Source organism: Molossus molossus, unplaced genomic scaffold, assembly GCF_014108415.1.
Source record: "Molossus molossus isolate mMolMol1 unplaced genomic scaffold, mMolMol1.p scaffold_m16_p_10, whole genome shotgun sequence".
Lineage (NCBI taxonomy): Eukaryota > Metazoa > Chordata > Mammalia > Chiroptera > Molossidae > Molossus > Molossus molossus.
Window position 1 is genome coordinate 27,242,165 of NW_023425345.1, and position 20,828 is coordinate 27,262,992.

General features: G+C 41.0%; 1 protein-coding gene across 1 annotated transcript; it reads right to left on the reverse strand.

Moving 5' to 3' along the window:
- Positions 1-6,475: 6,475 nt before the first annotated feature.
- Positions 6,476-9,874, reverse strand: LOC118624344 (matrix Gla protein). The gene is made up of 4 exons (XM_036252535.1): positions 9,727-9,874; positions 8,205-8,237; positions 7,278-7,353; positions 6,476-6,837 (listed from the first exon to the last, which is right to left on the reverse strand). The coding sequence occupies exons 1-4, from the start codon at positions 9,785-9,787 to the stop codon at positions 6,696-6,698; spliced, it is 312 nt and encodes a 103-aa protein (XP_036108428.1). The 5' UTR covers positions 9,788-9,874; the 3' UTR covers positions 6,476-6,695.
- Positions 9,875-20,828: the final 10,954 nt, after the last annotated feature.

Consider the following 20,828-nt stretch of genomic DNA (forward strand, 5'->3'; position numbering starts at 1 on the left):
TCATGCAGGGCTTGATGCTTTTTTGGCAGCAGCAAGCCTGGGTCTGCATCACAGTATCTTAAGTAATTCTCAAGGAATTCCAGTCAAGCTTAAGTGTTGTCAGAGACATACACGGAGAAATTGAGTTGTTGGGATTCAGGGCAAGGGCTGAAGGGATGGCTGCCATTGTCCTTGTGTTCAGCCTTCCTTGAATATGCATTAGCCTGGTGAACTCTGCTCCACTCTGATGACTCCCTGAGACCCCAACTCACTGCAAGGTCTGCAGGCCCCAGGAGGCTGATAGCTGGCCTTACTGAAAGGCCTCAGGTTTAGCACTGGCACCAACTCTGAATCTGTGTTAACTGAGTGAACACCACTCACCCCACCCTGGTGACTCCCTGAGACCCTGCCTCAACCAACTTTTGTACTTCCTAAGGATCTTTTAGCAGCTGAGCCTTACAGGAAGCCAGCAGGTAGTGGCAAGTTTTGGGGTTCCTTGGGCCTGTGGTGACCTACCCCAGGTTTGGTACTAGTGGTAGCCGACCTCAGTTCATTGTGGCCTCTCCTACATGCATATAGGCCAAGCATAGGCAGCTACTAACCCCCGATTGCTTGTTGCTCCTAACAGATAATTCCAGGCTGGTCACAGATAACATCTGATATTGACCTATACCAGAGTCCCTCACAAGAGTTCCCAGAACCAACACACCCAGTGGGGGCTTCAGACCATAACAGAGCACCACCTGATTAGTTCCACAAGTGGTAACCCAAAGGGTAGTCTTGGCAGGCACCAGACCCCATAGTGGTAAATCACATTCTGTGGGGTCAAACCTTGTGCAGCAGCTGGTATACTGTAGTCATGGCTAAACCTCACAGCCAGTCAGCCTGAGGGTTAGTTCCACCCACTGATGTGCCAACAGCAGTCGAAGCACAACTACAACAGGAAGGCATGTACAACCTACACAAAGGAACTCCTGGAGCACCTGGCTCAGGTGATCAGGGAGACTACCACTGGGCCCCACAGGACACCTGCTACAGATCTACTTAATACGTAGAACAAAAAACACAGAGAAGCAGCCAAAATGGGAACACAAAGAAACATATCCTAAATGAAAGAATAGGAAACATCTCCAGAAAAAAAAACTAAATGAAACGGAGGCAAGCAATCTACCAGTTAAAAAGAGTTCAAAACACTGGTTATAAGAATGTTCAAGAAATGAAGTGAGAACTTCAATGAAGAGATAGTAATATAAAAAAGAATACAGCAGCCATACAAAGGGTGAGACAGAAATGAAGAATATAATAACTAAAATGAAGAATAGACTGGAAGGAATCAACAGCAAACTTGTTAAAACAGAGGATCGAATTAGTGGTTTGGAGGACAAGGTAGCAGGAAACATCAGTTCAAAACAACAAAAAGAAAAAATTAAAAAATAAAGACAGTGTAAGGGACCTGTGGGACAAAACCAACCATAACAATATTTGCATCATAGGATTATCAGAAGGAGGAGAGAGAGAGAGAGAGAGAGAGAGAGAGAGAGAGAGAGAGAGAAGGACTGAAAATCTCTTTGAAGAAATAATGGCTGAAAACTTTCCTAACCTGGTGAAGAGAATAGATATACACATACACATCCAGGAAACACAGAGAGTCCTAACTTGTCTCTTATGTTTCTCTTTCCCTCCATATTTCCCTTCTTTTAAATTACTAAACATTGATGCATAAGAGATGGAGAACAAATGAGGTGAGCCCTCTAGCTGCCCAATTTACTTCCTGTAGAGTGTTCTAGCCATGGGACAGAAAATGGAACTCGTGCAGATGCTTGTGGCCTTCTTAAATTGAGAAGACAGAGCAGGGAGTTCAAAGAGATAGCTAGCCATCACAGAGAAGGGTACCAGTGAGGAGAAAGATGCACACAGAAAGAGCTGAGATCTGTGTCACTAAATTTTTGGCTGAAAACCATCAGCTGCTTATATTTCTCGTGCCCAGGGGCACAATTCCTTAGTCTGAGTGGCACACTTCTGTATCTACTACAATAAAGTTACCCCCCTGAGTCTCAGTTTTATCATCTATTACATATTACTCATCTTCTGAGTTATTGTAAGATCTAATGAATATGCAAAAGAGCTTAGAAAATTATAAAATATTCATCATTGCATTATTATGACAATGGCTTAAATTACACAACACACTTTATTATATGAATCTAATAGTTTCAGAACTGGGTGGTCACTTCCTTGTATGACTTATCTGTTGTTTATTCAACTTTTATTGAATAATCTCTGTGAACAGAAAATAGTCCCAAGGCTATAGAGAGAAAATATTGCATTTACAGCATTTGCCTTCAAACAAAGTACCATAATGCAAACAAATATACATAGAAAGAAACTTTAATCAAAACATGAATTGAGACTTCCGGTCAAGATGGCGGCGTAGGTAAATGTGGTTTCGCGTCCTCCCACAATGACATCAAAATTACAGCTAAATTATAGAACAACCATCACTCAAAACTGCCTGAAATTGAGCTGAATGGAAGTCCTACAACTATGAAATTAAAGAAGCCACATCAAGACTGGTAGGAGAGGCCGAGGCACAGACGGGTTGGTCCCACACCCAGGTGTGATGGATAAAAATCAGGAGGGACACCTCAGCTGTGAAGATGCTCCCTGAGGAGTGAGGGTTCCCTGTCCCACACCAGGCACCCAGCTCAGGGTTCCAGTGCCAGGAAGAGAAGTCCCCTTCAGTTCTGGGTGTAAACACCAGCAGGAACCGTGGCTGAGGGACACTCTGGCTGAGGGAGCCCCAGGCAGCTCCTCTTAAAGTGGCCGCACATGGACTTACTCGGACTTGCTCCCTCTGAGCTCCAGTGTGGCTGAGGAAGCTCAAAAAGCACCAGAGACATAAGGGGAAAAACTGAGCTGTTTGGCATTGGGTCGAGGGCTGGAGAGGCAGCTTTCTCTTGGACAAACGTGCTGTCAGAGGCTTTTAAAAGGTTCCTTTGGTGTGCCTTTCCCCCATGAGGCTGGCAGACAGCAGCCATATCTGGGACTACAGCAACCTGGCTCACACTATTTTCCCTGCCCTGGTGATTCCATGAGGCCCTGCCCCACCCAACTTTCAGGCCCACCCAAGCTGTTGCCAGTTGCTTTACCATAGAAATGGCCTGTCTTGGATCCTGCTTCAGATGTTCCTAAATACTCTCAAACAAGCAGCATCTGGTCTCAGCAAGCCCCATACCTCTCATTAAGTGGACCCAGGCCTGGCACTAGAAGCAGCCAGCCTTGGTTCACAATGTGGCTTTGCTTAGGCACCCCCAAGACCAGCACAAGAAGCAACCATCTGCAGACTGCTTTGTAGCTTATGTCTGGTTTGTAGCTCAGATAGAACACAGGCAGTGACTGACCTAGCCCCAGAGCCAGCATACCCAGTGGATAGCTTCAGAACTATCCCACCCAACCACCTCCACAAGTAACACACTCAAGGAATGGACTCAGTGGGTACCAGAGCACTGCTGAAGTAAGTCTTGCTCTGTGTGGTGGGCCCCTGCACGGCTGATCATCCAAGGTAGTCAGAGGTTGGTGGATAGTGGGCACAGCCAATCCTTGCAGCTGATCAGCCTAAGTAAAATCCTCTCATTGATGTGCCAACAGCAATCAAGACTCAATTATAACAGAAGGGTATAAAGTCCACACCAGGGGTACACCTCAAGGGCCCAGCTGGGAGACCAGGGAGGCTGTGCCACTGGACCCTATAATACACCTAGTACAATAGGAAGCCCAGGAGACATAGCAACTCTACTTAATACATAGAAACAAACACAGCGAGACAGCCAAAATCAGGACACAAAGAAACATGTCCCAAATGAAAGAACAGAGCAAAACTCCAGGAAAAAAACTAAACAAAATGGAGATAGAGATAAGCAACCAAACAGATGCAGAGTTCAAAACGCTGCTAATAAGGATGCTCAATGAACTTAGTGAGAACTTCAATGAACTTAGTGAGGGCCTCAAGAGCTTAAAAAAGGACCAGTCAGAAATGAAGGGGGCACAGTCATAAATAAAGGAAGCACTAACTAAAAAAAAGAATAATTTACAGAGATTCAATAGTAGAGTAGGTAAAGCCAAGAAGCAAACCATCGATTTGTAATATAAGGAAGCATAAAACACCCAACCAGAACAGCAAAAAGAAAAATGAATTTAAAAAAATGAGGATAGTGTAAGGAGCCTCTGGGACAACTTCAAGTGTGCCAACATTCTCATCTTGGGGCTGCCAGAAGGAGAAGAGAGAGAACAAGAAATCGAAAACCTATTTGAAACAATAATGGCAGAAAACTTCCCTAATGTGGTGAAGGAAACAGACATACATGTCCAGGAAGCACAGAGAGTCCCAAACAAGATGAACTCCAAGAGGCCCACACCAAGACACATCATCATCAAAATGCAAAAGGTTCAAGACAAAGAGAGAATCTTAAAAGCAGCAAGAGAAAAGCAGTTAGTTGCCTACAAGGGAGTTCCCATAAGACTGTCAGCTGATTTCTCAAAAGAAACGTTGGAGGCCAGAAGAGGGTGGCAAGAAATATTTAAAGTGATGAAAAGCATGAACCTACAACCAAGATTACTCTATCCTGCAAAGCTATCATTTAGAATTGAAGGACATATAAAGAGTTTCCCAGACATAAAAAAGCTACAGGGATTCATCACTACCAAACCATCATTATATGAAATGTTGAAGGGTCTTCTTGAAGGAAAAAAGGGTAAAAAATATGAACAAACAAAATGGCAATAAATACATACCTACTGACCATTGAATCTACAAACAAAATGAACAAGCAGAAAAGAAACATTCTCATAGACACAGAGAACATTTTGTTGGTTGCCAGATGGGAATGGGGTAGAGAGAATGGGTGAAAAAGATGAAGGGATTAAGAAATACAAGTTGGTTGTTAGACTGACCAACCTCAAAGGAAAGGGGAGGGTGGTGGGAAGAAATAAACCAAAGAACTTATATGCATAACCAATGGACACAGACAACAGTGTGGGAAAAGGCAGGAGTGGGACGGGAGTGGGGAGGAGGGGAGTTAATAGGGGAAAAAAGAGGAACGTCTGTAATACATTCAACAATAAAAATAATTTTAAAAAAAACATGAATTGAGCCCTGGCCAGTTTGGCTCAGTGGTAAGAGTGCCTGCCCACGGACCGAAGGGTTGAGGGTTCAATTCCTGGTAAAGGAACCAATCAATGTCTCTCTCACATTAATGTTTCTCTCTCTCTTTCCCCTTCTGTCCCTTCCACTCTATCTAAAAATTAATAGAAGTAATCCTCAGATGAGGATTAACCAAAATAACCCCCCATGAATTGAATAATATCATTGTGCTTGCCTCTTTACATTAATTCTCAAAGGGTTGCATACTGGCTTGTGTGGTGTGATGGGAGCTGGGTGGATTTAATCACTGATTTCTATTTGTAAAGTGCTTGAGATTTGGGCAGAATTTTGAAGGAGTAGAAAGATACTCTATCAAAGAGATTAAGTCAGTAGACCTACCAGAAGGAATGGATGTAAAAGGTGGGCATGAACAGGTTCTCAGGTAGAGAAGAACAAGGTCACAATTGGGCTTGAGAAGTCCTGATCTCTGTCCCTAAATACCAAGCAGGGAGACTCTGGAGCTTCATTTCCTCCTCAGCAAATCAGACCTAAAGGATCTTCTGGCTCCAAAGTCCTAAGATGGCATCATTTAAAAAATCTCAGGTGAATATAAAACTGACTCATAGATACAGAGACATTTTGAAGGTTGCCAGAGAGGAGGAAGTTGGGGGATGGATGAAAAAGGTGAAGGGATCAAGAAGTACAAATTGGTAGTAACAGAATAGTCATGGAGATGTAGAGCACAGCCTAGGGGATATAGTCAATAATATTGTAATAACTATTATGTGGTGTCAGATGGGTGCAAGATTTATCTGGGTGATCACTTTATAAGTTATACAAATGTCTAATCATGGGGTTGCACACCTGAAACTAATATAATATTGTACATTAACTATAATTTTAAAATTTTAAAATAAAAATCTCTGGTGATCATGAAAGTGAACAATTTTCTTTGCTCAAGCAAGAGTCAAAACTGTGGCATCTTAGGAAATAACATTCAAGTGAAAGTGATGAGCCAAGTGCAGAGTCAGAAATCCACACAAAAGGAATTTAGGGGCCATTTAAAGTTAGAAAGCAGGAAAATTATATGATTAATCTTTGATGATGTTTGACAATCCTTGAAAATACCTAATAGGAAGCAATCATTCACTGCCCCCATGGTAGAGAGAGTCTAGACATATGATGGCTGAGTGAAGGTCTTCTCAGGTTCATTCTATCTATGCAGCTATACTTCTAATCAACACTAGAACATGATGAACAGTGTCTCCTATGCTGAGCTAAATGGGTCATGCTTCAAATATCTCAGCATTTTCTCAGAAGAAATCAGACTCACAAAATGAAAGTATCCAACCAGGATTTTATTATGTTAATAACCCCACATCGTAACTCCTCTTCCACCTCCACTACACTGCGCTTTCATTGTTTATCAATCTGGGAACAGGGAGGAAGGGCGCAGTCAGGTGAGAACGTTTAAGAAACAAGCAATTTGTGTATGTCTATATGGTTCAGTGATGCTACTGCAAGGGAATATAAAACCAGGCACCAGGCACTGGAAAGAGGGAGACTTTTTCCATTCTCATTTGCCCCCTCGGAGCTGCCGGAAATAGCGGTTATAGGCTGCGTTGTATCCATAAATCATGGCGTAGCGTTCGCAAAGTTTGTGGTCATCACAGGCTTCCCGGTTGAACTCGTAAGGGGGCTTGGTTCGTTCTCGGATCCTACAAAGTGAGGGGGGAAAACAGACCCAGATTGAGAAGTATAAAGAGAATGGAGAAATAAGACAAATGAAAAAAAAAGTATCAGGAAATATTGGAGACTGATCCCATTTACCATAACCCCATAGTAAGAGATATTTGAAGAGCAGAGAGGAGAGGTAGAACAGGAGGAATTTTTAAAACCTTTTTGGGGGACTATTTCAAAAAATGAAAACAGAATTTTTCTTTTCTGTCTTCTCTAGCATCCTCCCTTCCTCTACTTCCTGAATCTTTCACAAATGAATCTTAAAGAAATGCAGTTGTTTTCTGCATATTGTTTTAAAATTCTTTGATTTTGGGACACAATTAGAAATAACATGTATGTTTTAAGAAAGCTGTTTCTCACTCCGTTCTGATCTGGGGTGCTACTCTGGGAAAAACGACCCCCCATCTTCATTACCCACCTCTCTTGAGCTTTAGCTCTCCACCTCTGCTGCGGGGACATGAAGGTATTAGCATGTCTCCTGTTAATGAAGGGACCTTAAAACAGAAATAAATAATTGCAATTTTAGGAAAACAGTGGCTGAAAGTATTTTCATGAGTATTCCCTAACACACATATGTTTTTAAGCTCATTAATTTATGCATTTCAAGTAACAATCGAAGGGCTTAAAGATAAGCATATTTCATAAACTGCCTGATCAAAAGAAATTAATAACCCATATATGTGTCTTTGAGAATAGTCACATTGGCTACTGAAATTTTTGCTTGCTTGTTTTGCCCTTGGGCAATACCCCTTCCCCCCAATGTCAGTATTTCTATTTCAGTGTGTTTTTAAAATTTCTTTAAGGAGAAATCCTCTCTGTCCTGATGACTTGTAAAGCATGTCTTTAGATTACTAGTAAATGAATAGTTTAAACATGATAAAAACAATGAACAAATTCACAATGAACAAATTGAAAACGAGAGTGATATGTTATTTCCTCTTATACTCAGTATTTATAAGTCTAGAAATTCAATGGCATTTAAACAATGTTGATGCTTGTGGTCTCCCAGCTGACTTGGCCTTCAATTCTGTACTCTGCCATTTGTCATTACTCCTTGTTTTCCATCTCTGTGGTTGACGTGGTGCCAACACAAAATTTCCAAATGAGGTTTTATGGCTCCTCAGTATGTTTAATGCAGTTTAAATGCAATATTATACTGCTTCAAGCTTTAAAAAATTGCCCATTTAGCGATTTTTGTAGTCATTGAATTTTAAATGTTTTCAGTTTTCCAAAAGAGGTCCTCTTTTTCCTCCCTGTTATATGTATTACCATTTTGTCTGTTTAAGAACGGGCTGAGATTCTTTAATACATGAGATTTAAATAAGAAAATCAAATATTCACTTACTGATTTCATAGGATTCCATGCTTTCATGAGATTCTGGAATTTAAAAAAAAGTTTCATTTTATTGTTATTTATTGCACATTGCAATAGTCCAAACACAGTGAAAGAGGGAGAGGGGGAGGCAAAAAGATGTGAGGAATATATTTAACAATATGGTCAATACAAATTTCAGGCATTTATAATTTGAGAATTATTTCTCTAGCTGTGTCCTTGCATATGTCTATACTTCAGTTTCTCTGATGTCAAAGAAGCTAGTGAACTCAGCCTTGGTTAAAATTGCCCAAGGGCTCTGGGGTTTTCAGGCTCATGAAGTAAGGCAATGTAAGAGTGGCTCACAAGTCTCCAGAGAGCCATCTTCTCTGATTAATCTGGGCCCTATCTGACAGCAGGGCTGAAGAAGGGACAGGGGGGCTAGGAGACAACTAGGTTTCTCCAGGCAGGCTGGGCAGATAGATCCTCTGCTGGGCTTTACCAAGACAGGCTTCTAGCAGGTTCCAAAAGCCTCTTAAGAACCTGTGTTCAATTGGCAGCCACAGAAACCACTGGCTCCTGCTCACAGCTCACCCTGGGCACAACGCCAGTTCAGAGAAAGAACTGAGATGATGTCCAAGCAGAAATTTTCTTCATTGCACCAGTCTCTTTTTTTCTACCTTCTCAGCACGTAAATTTGGCAATGAGTCTTACATGTGTAAGCAAGTAAGTTTGCTTGAAAAGTTCGAAAAGAGGTAAAGAAACCAAATTCTCTGACACAGAAACCTCATGAATAATTTCAAGAGTCAGAAGCAAAAAAAAAAAAAAACAAACAAAAAAAAACAACAAAAACCAACAACACATGGTTGTTAACATAATTTAGACTTAAGAACAGCTAAAATATCTGGCTCATTGAAGCATAAGATTGGATGATCTAAATAATTTTGCTTCAGATCTCCTTTCGTAAGTTTTCAACAGACAGAGATGAATTTAACAACATCCAGAAACCAGGCACATTTTATCTTTTGACAGTCAAATGAGGAAATCTATTTTTCTCTGAGATCTTTAAATATGAAACTTCCTTTTTTAACTAAGTTACCAGACACATGTAGTAAATTCATGAGATTGTTCTGTCCCTGGAGAGGGCTGCACTTAACACATCCTGTGAAAACTGATGCTTTTAAAAGTAAGTGATTTGACCAATATCTCTGACCTATCGTTACCAAAGTCTAAATAAACATCCTGAAAAATGAGAACTCGGGGGCTGGGAATGTATCTTCTTTTTGAGATCGCAAAGTTTCCAAGTGTACAGTGACTTACCATAGAAAGGAATTGCCTCGTAAGCTGCACACAGGAGTCTGAGTATTTAGGATATAAAAAGGACTGGATGGAACACACATGGGTTTGGGGCTTGGGAAATGTTAAATTAATGGTACTTTAAGATTGCAATAGAGAAAGGGGCAAGAAGAGGAGGAGGGAGAGGAAATAGCAAAATAAACTGAAGTTAGACACAGAAAAGAAAACACAGAGAAATGGCAGGAGAAAAATGTCTTACCATAACTTAAAGCTGCCACGGCCAAGGCCGCCAGAATGGAGAGAAGTAGCAGGCTCTTCATGGTCTCTCCGTGGTCCTGTGGGTGGGTCTCACTGTCTTGCACCGCAGCAGTGGGGAGAGAGGCTGCTACAGGCTGTCCGTGGAAGGCTGTGGGGTTTTTATAAGAACTAGAGTAGCTGAAAGGGGAGGAACCCGTGGGAGGGGGCCAGAGAAGGTGGGGACTGGTTGGAACTAAAGTAGCACTGGACCTTTTCCCAAATATTCATTCCTTCCAGATATTATCTTTTCTGGGTGGGCAGTTTTCCTCATTCCTGGATGTGACTGTGCTATGGCAGGAGGCTGTGCTGGTACAGAAGTCGTGGCTGCCTTAGGTTTGGGGCCAGATCTGGGCAACCGTCCACAGAGAAGGGAGTTGCCACAAACACGTGTTTGCCTTCCTAATTTCTTCTCTGATCTACCCTCCTGGCCCTGACTGTGGGCCTTTCAGGTTTGGTCCCCAAATAGAGCCACAGTGTTTCGCTTGTTCCCGATGGGTGGCTGAGAGGTTCTGGGAAGAAAGGACTTTACTTTCATACTGATTTAATTTAGAGCTATGTTTCCAGTAAGGCTGAACTATCCGTCTGGATTAGTTGAACATTCGCCTGGTGATATGCACCTTTTGTATTTATCAAGTGCTCAGTAGAGTAGAGATGTTCAGTGATCCTATGAATGAGTTCTGTTTCCTCAACTGACTCTGCTATAACTTGCTTGTCTAGTTTTGTGACTTGAGTCTAAACCAGTGCCCTAGTGCTCTCTCAGGCTGGATATCACTGATCCTAGAGTGCATCAAGGATAAGAGGGTACCCATCTCTCATTTTCTGAAGGCATTGTCCTGATAGTTAACAAACTCAATATGCTTTTAGTGAGTGGCTGATGAGATGCAAGGTACTGTGCTAGGTCTGCGGGGGACTCTACAGACAAACACGACACATCCCCAAGGAGGTAAGTAATAGCTGCTTACTATTCACTTTGCACTGTGGCTGTCATGTATCCTCACACACAGATTTTCACAAACACACATGTCCACTATACCCACAGTCCCAGAAGTGCTATTTCTTTTCTTACAAGAGGATTGCAATTTGGTGCCTCTAGTTACACTAGACTGAGCTGTTTTCCTTTTTCTTCCGGAACAATTAGTAAAACTTTTCTATCAGATGTGTCTTTGTTGCCTGGGTACCCAGGAGTCTTCTTAGCCCACAAACAGACTTGAGTCACAGAGCAGCAGATTGCAGAAGAGCTGAAGCTACAGGACCTCTGACTCTTGGGCTGGATCGGCAAAAGGGCTGGAGTCGGGGTGGGTGGGTGTGCTTTTCAGCAATGATTTGTTTCATGGAGCAGTGATGAACAATTAGGTGGAGCCTCATTCTTCTTGTCTTATTGGGATGGACTTTCCCTGCCAACTTCCACCCTTTGTATAAACACTCAAGGATTCCCTGTTAAAAGAAACAATTCATTTGTAATCTGAAGGATTAGTGAGTTTGGGGGGACCAAAACATTTAGGTATTCCTTCCAGATAGTTCATGTTAAGAGATATATTCTTTGTGATAAAATCTTAAAGAAGACCTCAAAAGGAAGACAACGTATGTTCATTACTGATAAGTTCAACCATCATGATTTCCACTCACAAGAGTGGCGGTTGTTCCCCTCCTTAAATCACAAACTTGCTTTCAGTGTTGGTTTCTATGCCCCCTTTCTAGGATATATTATCTAAATCATTATCATCAATAAAAAATTTAAAGTGCAAAAGTCAGTTCACTAATTTCATGGTTTGGGGAAACAAAGTAGCCATGGCTTATATGTATAGCATTTTATATGTAGCCAGTAATCCCCAATTAACATGATATAAAACAAGTTTAGTTCCAATGTTGCCCCCCTAAATGAGTAGGCTACTCACCTCCCACAACCCTATCTCCAGAATTAAAGAGAATTCCCCTTTTTTTCCAGATACAAACACGTGTACATGAACTCAGTCTATTCCAACCAGATTGCAGAGGTCTCTTCTACTCCGATCTTCAAATGGCAACTGGGCTCTGTCAGCCTTCTGACATCCAGTTTATTTTAATACTCGTTGAATACAAACATGAAAGTCTTACACTTACTTTTCCCATTTAAATCTCAGCTTTTTTCATAAGTTGTTTTTTATCATTGCTTCCTAAACTTTTGAGCATTTCTCGTTATCATACTTTTAGTAAGGCTAACACTTTCTGCTGGACGCTGTCTCTCACCAGTCGCTCTTCATTTCTCTCCACTGTTTTCCATCTGTTCCTTCGTTCTTCGATGCTAAATCCTGTTTATATATGCTTCATAAGTATTATTAATAGATGTGAGAATTCAGATACATTAATAATATTTCTTTTCTCTTCTTCCATATTATTCCTAATTTCAAAAACAATTTTGTGAGTGCCAGCTCCAGCTATACCTTTTAACAAGAGAGAAAAAAAAAATAAGGTAGAAGAAAGGTGGACGGGAAGGAATGAGAAGGGCCTTGTATATTTGGTGTGCTGGATGGGAGAGTATTGGGTGGAGATTGAAGTGTAGAGAGAAAAACTTTGAAGCAGCTAGCTGTAGGATGTGAGACATTAAAAGTGAGAAATTGGAAAAAAAATAAGAGTTACTTTGGTTAAAAAAGGAGAAAGATCTGTAACAAAAATAAATAAATTAATCAAAAAAAGAGTTACTTTGGTTATAAATAGGATTTTTTGAGATTGTTAAACGGGATTTGAGAATTGACAGAAATTACTGAAATTGTTTTTTTTTATCCTCACCCGAGGATATTTTTACATTTTTTGTACAGATAGAATGGGAGGGAGAGAGAGAGAGAAACATCAACGTGAAGGGACACATCGAGTGGCTGCCACCCGCACGACCAACCAGGGCCGGGGACAAACTGCAACCGAAGTACGTGCCCTTAGCGGGAACCGAACCCGGGTCTCTCCGGACCGCAGGCCGTCGCTCTAACCGCTGAGCCAAACTGGCCAGGGCTGAAATTGTTTTTAATTAATGTTGGCTGCTAGTTTGTGTTTTCTTTTTTTTTTAAATAATTTTTAATTTATCAATTATAGTTGACATGTATAAATTATATTAATTTCACGTGTACACTTTAGTGATTAGACATTATATAACTTACTAAGTGATCATCCCAATAAATTCTGCACTCATATGACAACATACACAGTTATTCGAATATTATTGACTGTATTCCCAGTGCTGTGATTTATATCCCCATGACTATTCTGTAACAACCGATTTGTACTTCTTAATTCCTTCACCTTTTTTACCCATCCCTCCAACATCCCTCCCATCTGGCAACTGTCAAAATGTTCTCTGTTTCTATGCATCTATTTCTGTCCTACTTGTTCATTTTTTTTTCTAGAGTCAATTGTTGCTAGATATGTATTTATTGCCATTTTATTGTTCATATTTTTATCTCTGCCCCCCCTTCTTCTTAAAAAAGACACTTTATCATTTCATATAATGCTGGTTTGGTTGTAATTAACTCCTTTAGCTTTTTCTTATCTTTGGAGCTCTTTATATGTCCTTTGATTCTAAATGATAGCTTTGCTCGGTAGAGTAATCTTGGTTGTAGGTCCTTGCTTTTCATTACATATTTCCTGCAAATCCCTTTTGGCCAGCAAAGTTTCTGTTGGGAAATCAACTCACAGTCTTATGGGAGCTCCCTTGTAGGTAGTTAACTGCTTTTCTCTTGCTGCTTTTAAGATTCTCTCTTTGTCTTTAATGTTTTGCATTTTCATGGTGATGTGTCTTGGTGTGGGTCTCTTTGAGTTTATCTTGTTTGGGACTCTCTGCTCTTCCTGGACTTGTATATCTAATTCCTTCACCAAGTTAGGAAAGTTTTCTGTGATTATTTTTTCAAATAGTTTTTCAAGTTTTTGCTCTTTCTCTTCTCCTTCCAGGACCTTCATGATGCACATGCTGGTTTGCTTGTTATTGTCCCAGAGGCTCCTTGCACTATATTCATTTTTTAAAATTCTTTTTTCTTTTTGTTGTTCTGATTGGGTGTTTATTGCTTCCTTATAGTCCAAATTGCTGATTTGATTCTTGTCTTCCCCTACTCTGCTTTTGATTCCCTGTAAGTTATTCTTTTTTTTTTTTTTTCAGTTAGTGTGTGCTTTATTTCTTACTGGTCCTTTTTTATGCTGTTGAATTTATGCTAAATTCATTAAGCATCCTTATAACCAGTGTTTTGAACTCTGCATCTAGTAGATTGCTTCTCTCCATTTTGTTTAGTTCTTTTTCTGGAGTTTTGTTCTGTTCTTTCATTTGGGACATGTTTCTTTGTCTCCTCATTTTGGCTGCCTCCCTGTGTTTCCTTGTATTAGGTAGAGCTACTGTGTCTCCAGGCTTGGTAGAGTGGCCTAATGTAGTTGGTTTAGTGGCAAAGCCTCCTTTTACACCCAAACTGGACACTTCAGGTGCTCTCCTGCCTTTCCTTGTGTGGGCTCTGTAGTAGAGCCTTGATTACTGTTGGCATGTCAATGGAAAGGATTTAGTCCCAGACCAATCACCTTCAAGGACTGACTGTAACAACTGACCACCAACCTCTGATCACCATGGAGGATAAATTGTGCAAGACTTACTTCAGTGGGGCTCTGGTGTCCACTGAGTCTGTTCTTGAGTGTGTTGTTTGTGGAATTGGTTGGGTGGTGATGCTTTGGTGTGGTCTGAAACTGTCCATTAGGTGTGCTGGCACTGAGGCCTCCTAAGAGATGCAGGCCAAGGCCAGCCACTGCCAGTATTCTGCCTAGGGCCACCTGGCATGAGCTACAAAGTGATCTGTAGATGGCTGCTTCTTCTGCTGGGCTTGGAGGTGCCCATGAGAGGCCAAGCTGAGAACCAAGGCCAGCTAGAGCTAGTGCCAGGCCTGGGGCCACTTAGTGAGAGGTACAGGACACACTGAGGCCAGATGCTGCTTGTTTGAGAGTTTTAGAAAAATCTGAAGCATGAGCTGAGGCAGGCCATTTGTATGGAAAAGCCACAGGAAATTGCTTGAGTGGGCTTGAAAGTTGGGTGAGGTGGGGCCTCAGGGAAACACCAGGGTGGAGTGAACAGTGATGATCAGGCTGATAGAAACTCATAGATATCATGCCCACCTGCAGGTCTGTGGGGGAAGGACTCAGAAAAGGAACAGTAGACTCTGCCAGCACTTCTATTTAGAATGCTGACTCCCCAGTTCTCACCCTGATGCCAAACAATTCTGTTCCTCCCTGTATGTCTCTGGTCCCTTTCAGGCTGCTGCTCAAGAGCTGGAGCTCAGAGGGAGTAAGTTCAAGTAAGTCCATGCATGGACTTTAAGAGGAACTGCCTGAGACTCCAGAAGGCTTGTGTCTCCCTTAGCCTCAATTCTCACTGGTTTTTACAGCCAGAAATTATAAGGACTTATCTTCCTGGCACTGGAACCCTGGGTTGTGGGGCCTAGTGTGGGGTCGGGACCCCTTGCTCCTAAGGAGGGACCTCCTCAGTGATAATATGCCTACTAATTTTTTTTTCCATTTATCTTCAGATAGAGTGAGAGGGAGAGAGGGCATAAGAGAGAGAGAGAAACGTCAATGTGAGAGAGACACATCGAGTGGCTGCCACCCACACGACACCAACTGGGGTTGGGGACAAACTGCAACCAAGGTACGTGCCCTTAGCGGGAACCAAACCTGGGCCTCTCTGGACCATGGGCCAATGCTCTAAATGCTGAGCCAAACTGGCCAGGGCTGCCTCCTAATTTTTATTCACCACATGTGTGTGTGGGACCAGCCCTTTCTGCATGTCTGCCCCTCCTACCAGTCTCGATGTGGTTTCTCCTTTAATTCCTTAGTCATAGGACTTTCATTCCATCAGAGTTCATTCCAACCATCCTGAATGATGGTTGTTATGTAGTTTAGTTGTGATTTTGATGTGGTTGTGGGAGGAGGCAAGTACCAAATTTACCTGTGCTGCCATCTTAACTGGAAGTTCTCTATTTTCTTAATTGGGGTATCTTGTAAAGACTAGAGCACATCAAGGTCCAACTTATGTTTGAATTTTGGATAATTATAAAAGACATTTACATAGATATCTCCAACTAACTAAAGAGAAATATTCTTTAGTGGGGAGACTATTTGAAGATCCTTCCAGAAGTGATGACAAAGGTATGAAAGAGACCATGATATGATTGCCAATTGCTTTTTTGATTGTGCAGAATCTCAGGTGAGATTGATAATGTGGTGTAATCCAGGGAACAGAAGCCACAGAATAATATAAGATCACTTATTCCATCATCCCTCAGTAGGAAAAGAGAAGTATAACCACACCTTTCAGGGCCAGAAGTATTCTCATGATTTAGTCCTTCTTTATCCACTCATTCAGTAAATGTATTGAACATCTCTTGTGTGCCAATTCTAAGCTGGAAGCATAGTGGAGAAAATAAATGTATGGCACTTACTCTCATGAATCAAGTGTGCTATTATATCACAAACTTAATTAGGTGCTCCTCTACTTTTATGTATTTATTTAAAATTTTTTATTGATTGATTGATTTTAGAGGGAGAGAGGGATAGAGAGAGAGGAACATCTATTGGCTGCCTCCTGCATGCCCCCCATTGGGGATTGGGCCCACAACCTGGGCATGTGCCCTGACCGGGATTGAACTGGTGACCTCTTGGTGCATGGGTCGATGCTCAACCACTGAGCCACACTGGCTGGGCTGTGGCTCCTCTACATTTAAAATGTGTTTAAGCACCCAGTTGGTGTGGCTCACTGGTGGACCCATGCACCCATGCACCGGGTTTGATTCCCAGTCAGGGCACATGCCCAGGTTGTGGGCCAGATCCCCAGTGGGGAGCATGCAGGAGGTGGCCAATATGTTCTCTCTTATCAATGTTTCTCTCTCTCACTCTCTCTCTCTCTTCTTCTCTAAAATCAATAAAAAAAATAAAAAATAAAATAAAATGTGTTTAAGCATCCAATTGGCCCTAGAGAAGACCAAATAATATGCATTCTCATTGGGCTTACCTTTTTTTATGGGCACTCAGGAACATCTTTGCAGAACATTACAGAAAGCACTGAGGACAAGCTCAGATAATTCAGACATCAGGGAGAGAGTGGAGAAGGAGAAACATTGGCAGAGCTGCCCAGAATTACTGTAGGGAGAAGCATCTCAGAAAAACATATTTGCTGGAGGATATACCAAAAGAGATATCCCTTTTCTATAGTATTTATGTGACTAAAATAATGGCATGGTGATGATAAAGTGAAGTTATTATCCCACCAATTCTACTTCCTCCTCTCTGCCCTTGCCTATTGCTTTTCAGATTAGTAGGCATTTTGTCTCTTTAAGGAATTTTTCTGGCTTCAGTCAGATTTTTTTTTCTGTTCAGTGAGTTTCAGCTTCATTTACAGAATGCTGGTTTTATGAAGTTCATGTTATTATTTTACTGGCAGCAGTAAAACCCTTACTCTTGCCAGTAAAAGAAAAAGGCAAAGGAGAGGAGAAGAGTGAGGAAGCGGCTGCCCTGAAAGTAAAAACAGAAATCACTTTCTAGGACCTCAAAAGACGATGCGAGACAGAAATCCAGTCAACTTCATGGGACAGTGCCGACCTCTTAGTTCTGTTCTTTTAAGGGAAGTTCCTTGGATGGATTTTACATCTCAGATTTCTTTATTGACATAGCTTCCCACACCCCAATTCCTCAGTCCTTTTCTTAATTTGTCTTAGCTGAATTAAGTGAAAATAATGTTTGTCAAACTCAGGAATGGGAAGAGCAGGTAAGGAATCGTGGACAGAAACTTCTGGGAAATGAATGGTGGAGAAACCTGGATATTAAATAAACTGAGCTCCCAGTTGGGAACAGCTATAATTTTTTTTTCTTCTCATATAGATAATTTCTCTACTCTTTTCCTTTCCATTAAAAACTTCAAATTTTAAATAAGACAGCAGAGATCGAATAAAAATTATACAACTATCCAACTAATATTATCATATATCAAGTGCTTGCTATCTACTAGGTACCATGATAATCACTTTTTATTCATTGTGTTATTTACTTCTTATAATAATCCTACAAACTGAGTATAATTACCCACACATATGTGAGAGAAAATTAAGCTCAAAGAAGTTATATATTTCATCCAAGCTCACACAGAAATAAAATGGCAAACGCAGGATTCAAACACAGGGTTGTTTGATTTCAAAGAACATAATTTTAACCATTGATACAATTATGCAATATTTCCCATTTTTGGCACCTGTTCAGATAATTCTATAATTGTGTCTATAGAGATTGTGTCTTGGTTTCAGAGCTAAAGTTAAATTATTCAAAGATATACATATTTAAAATGATAATTTCTTCAATATCCTCTAAAATAGGACAATAGTAATAAAAGATTAGCATATTGCCACTTAAGTCCATTTGGTTAAATGACTTAAAAAATCAGAAAAAAGGATGAACTAGAATTGAAACCCAAGTTGCCCTTTCTCTATCCAGAACTCTGCTTACCAAATTATCTGTCTAACCAAGCTCCAACTCAAATAGGTTGCTTTCCAAAAACCTTTCAGTTTACTGCAGGAATCATCAAATCTCATCTCAGTCTATGAACACTTGTTTGCTGACCGTCACCTGACACTAACTCTGGTTCAGTATAAAAATGCAGGCTCCACTGTGTCTACAAAGTCAATTTCTACAGTTACTTAGACAGCAAGCAAAACTGGAAATCTAGGCTCAATTTACAACATGCTTCTTCAACTCAAAGCAAAATAGAGAACAGGTTCTGTTTCCTGTCCCGACTGGAGATAAAGTTAGGAAAGCCTGGCCATTTACTCATCAGACCCTGGCTACTTCTTCCAGGTGAGGTGTGAAGTTCAACCCAACTCAGAACTGTTGGATGGATTGAGTAAGACAATAAATGTAGAGCTCCTAGATTAATGATTGGCATGTAACGCCATTGAGCACACACACACAACAGACGTTATTTCAAAAGAGACTGGTTTAGTGTTACTTTCATTTCCCCCCGGTCAGTAGAGAAATAATAGGTTGCTGAGGATGACCTAAGCAAAGGAGAAAATGCAAAAAGTGGGAGTGATTGAATCAGCAAGATCTCATACAATGGGAGCCAATTTGAGAGCTGAAAGAACTCAGTTTAATTTTGACATTGCCAGGCCATGCCTGTGTGACTTTCGAGCAAATCATTTAATTCTCTTTTAAACATGAGTTTGAATAGACTTCTTTAATTTTGTACTTCTAGATTATCTCATCCTTTAAATAGATAAACAAGACAAATTATTGTGTAATCCAGTGTTTGAAGGAACACTCCGTTCTTAATGCTATTTTGCAAGTGATACTTGTAGGGGTAGGGCTGTTGACTGGTGTTTGGATGTCCATCACTAGCCCTGAAAACCACTAGCAAGGCTCCATTCAAATTACTGCCTGATGAGTAGGTCCTGTCTCCTGTTATTTACCAGCGTAGTCAGATACCTTTATTCATTTGAGTTGGACATTGAAATGATTTGAAATCCTTTGGACAGAAAAGGCAATCTTTTTATCCAGGGTTTGGTCATTGAGAGAAAAAATTTTGTGGAAGAAATCTGAAACTCTGCAATTCCTCTCTTTCTTTCATCATCTAGTCATTGTAAACTCTGAAAAGCAGACAAAATTCAGGAGAAGAGGTTCAGAGATGAGAAAGAAAAGAATTTCAGGTTACTATTAGGAAGAATATAGTGCAGGATACACCTTTGCTGATCAAGCTATGAAGTGAACAGGCTGTGAAATAGATTTTTTCCACATCTGGTTTCTTCCTGGTAGAATTGCAATGGAAAATGACACAGTGACACGTGGATTGGGAGGACCTGTGGAAGTTTAATTCAGCCCTGCCCGATGGCATTCACTTAAGCAGTCCTGCTACCAGTGTTTGTCTGAATTTGGGCAGGCCGGGTCTCACCACTGACTCTGATTCTTCCAATTTATCATTCTCTGTGTTTATTGTCTTTCTCAGAATCTTAGGTGAATTATTTTCTGGCTCTACGGAATTTTGAAAAAGACGTTTACCTTTTTGATGGAATAGAAAGATTTTTTATTGGAGATCTTTCTCTGGCTTTTACTAGGAGATAAATTGAGTGGGAGTAAGAATGGGATCAAAAGGAAGGGAAGATAAACTGACAGGGAAAATACGTAATGACATTTTTGGTTTTGTGTGGAGAGAACAATAGAAAGGTGGGTGAAATGGATATGGCCTGGGGTATGGGGTTAGTAATGACGACTTGAATGCTTGTTTGTTTTGTTCTTCCACCAGACTTTGAGGTCTTTGAGGTTTGCCTCTGGATTATATTCATCTTAAAAACATACACTGGCGACTATTGCTTGAATTAAATGATTATTTCTCTTATATGCATCCTCAGTTCTCTGGTGACATTACAGATCGTGGAAAAGAGGTTGGATTTGGAGTAAGCAGGACTGAATATGTCACTTAGTGATCTCTGCTCTGTCACTTAATCATCTGTCATTTCTAGAATTCTCATTTTCTTTATCAAAAAAATGGGGTGATGGTAGGTAAATGTGGTACTCCCATCCTCCCACAACCACATCAAAATTACAACTAAACTACAGAACAATCATGATTTAGAACCACCTGAAATCTAGCTGGGTGGAAGTCCTACAACTAAGGCTATAAAGAAGAAGCCACATGGAGACTGGTAGAAAGGGCAGAGACAAGGCTGGTCCCGCATCCATGAGTGGCAGTTAAAAATCTGCAGGGATATCTCTGAGGTGTGAGGGTTCCCAGCTCCACACTAGGTCCCCTAGTCCAAGGTTCCAGTGTCAGGAAGAGAAGTCCTCATAACTTCTCTCTGTAAAAACCAGAAAGGATTGTGGCTGAGTGAGACACAGGGCTTCTAGAGTCCCAGGCAATTCCTCTTAAAGGGCCCACATACGTACTTACTCGGATTTACTCTTTCTGAGTTCCAGCACTTGGACAGAAACTCAGAAGGTGCCAGGGATATATGAGGAGGAACTGAATGGTCTGGCATCAGGGCAACAGTTGGAGGAGCAGCTTTCCCCCAGACAGAAGTGCTGGCAGAGGCC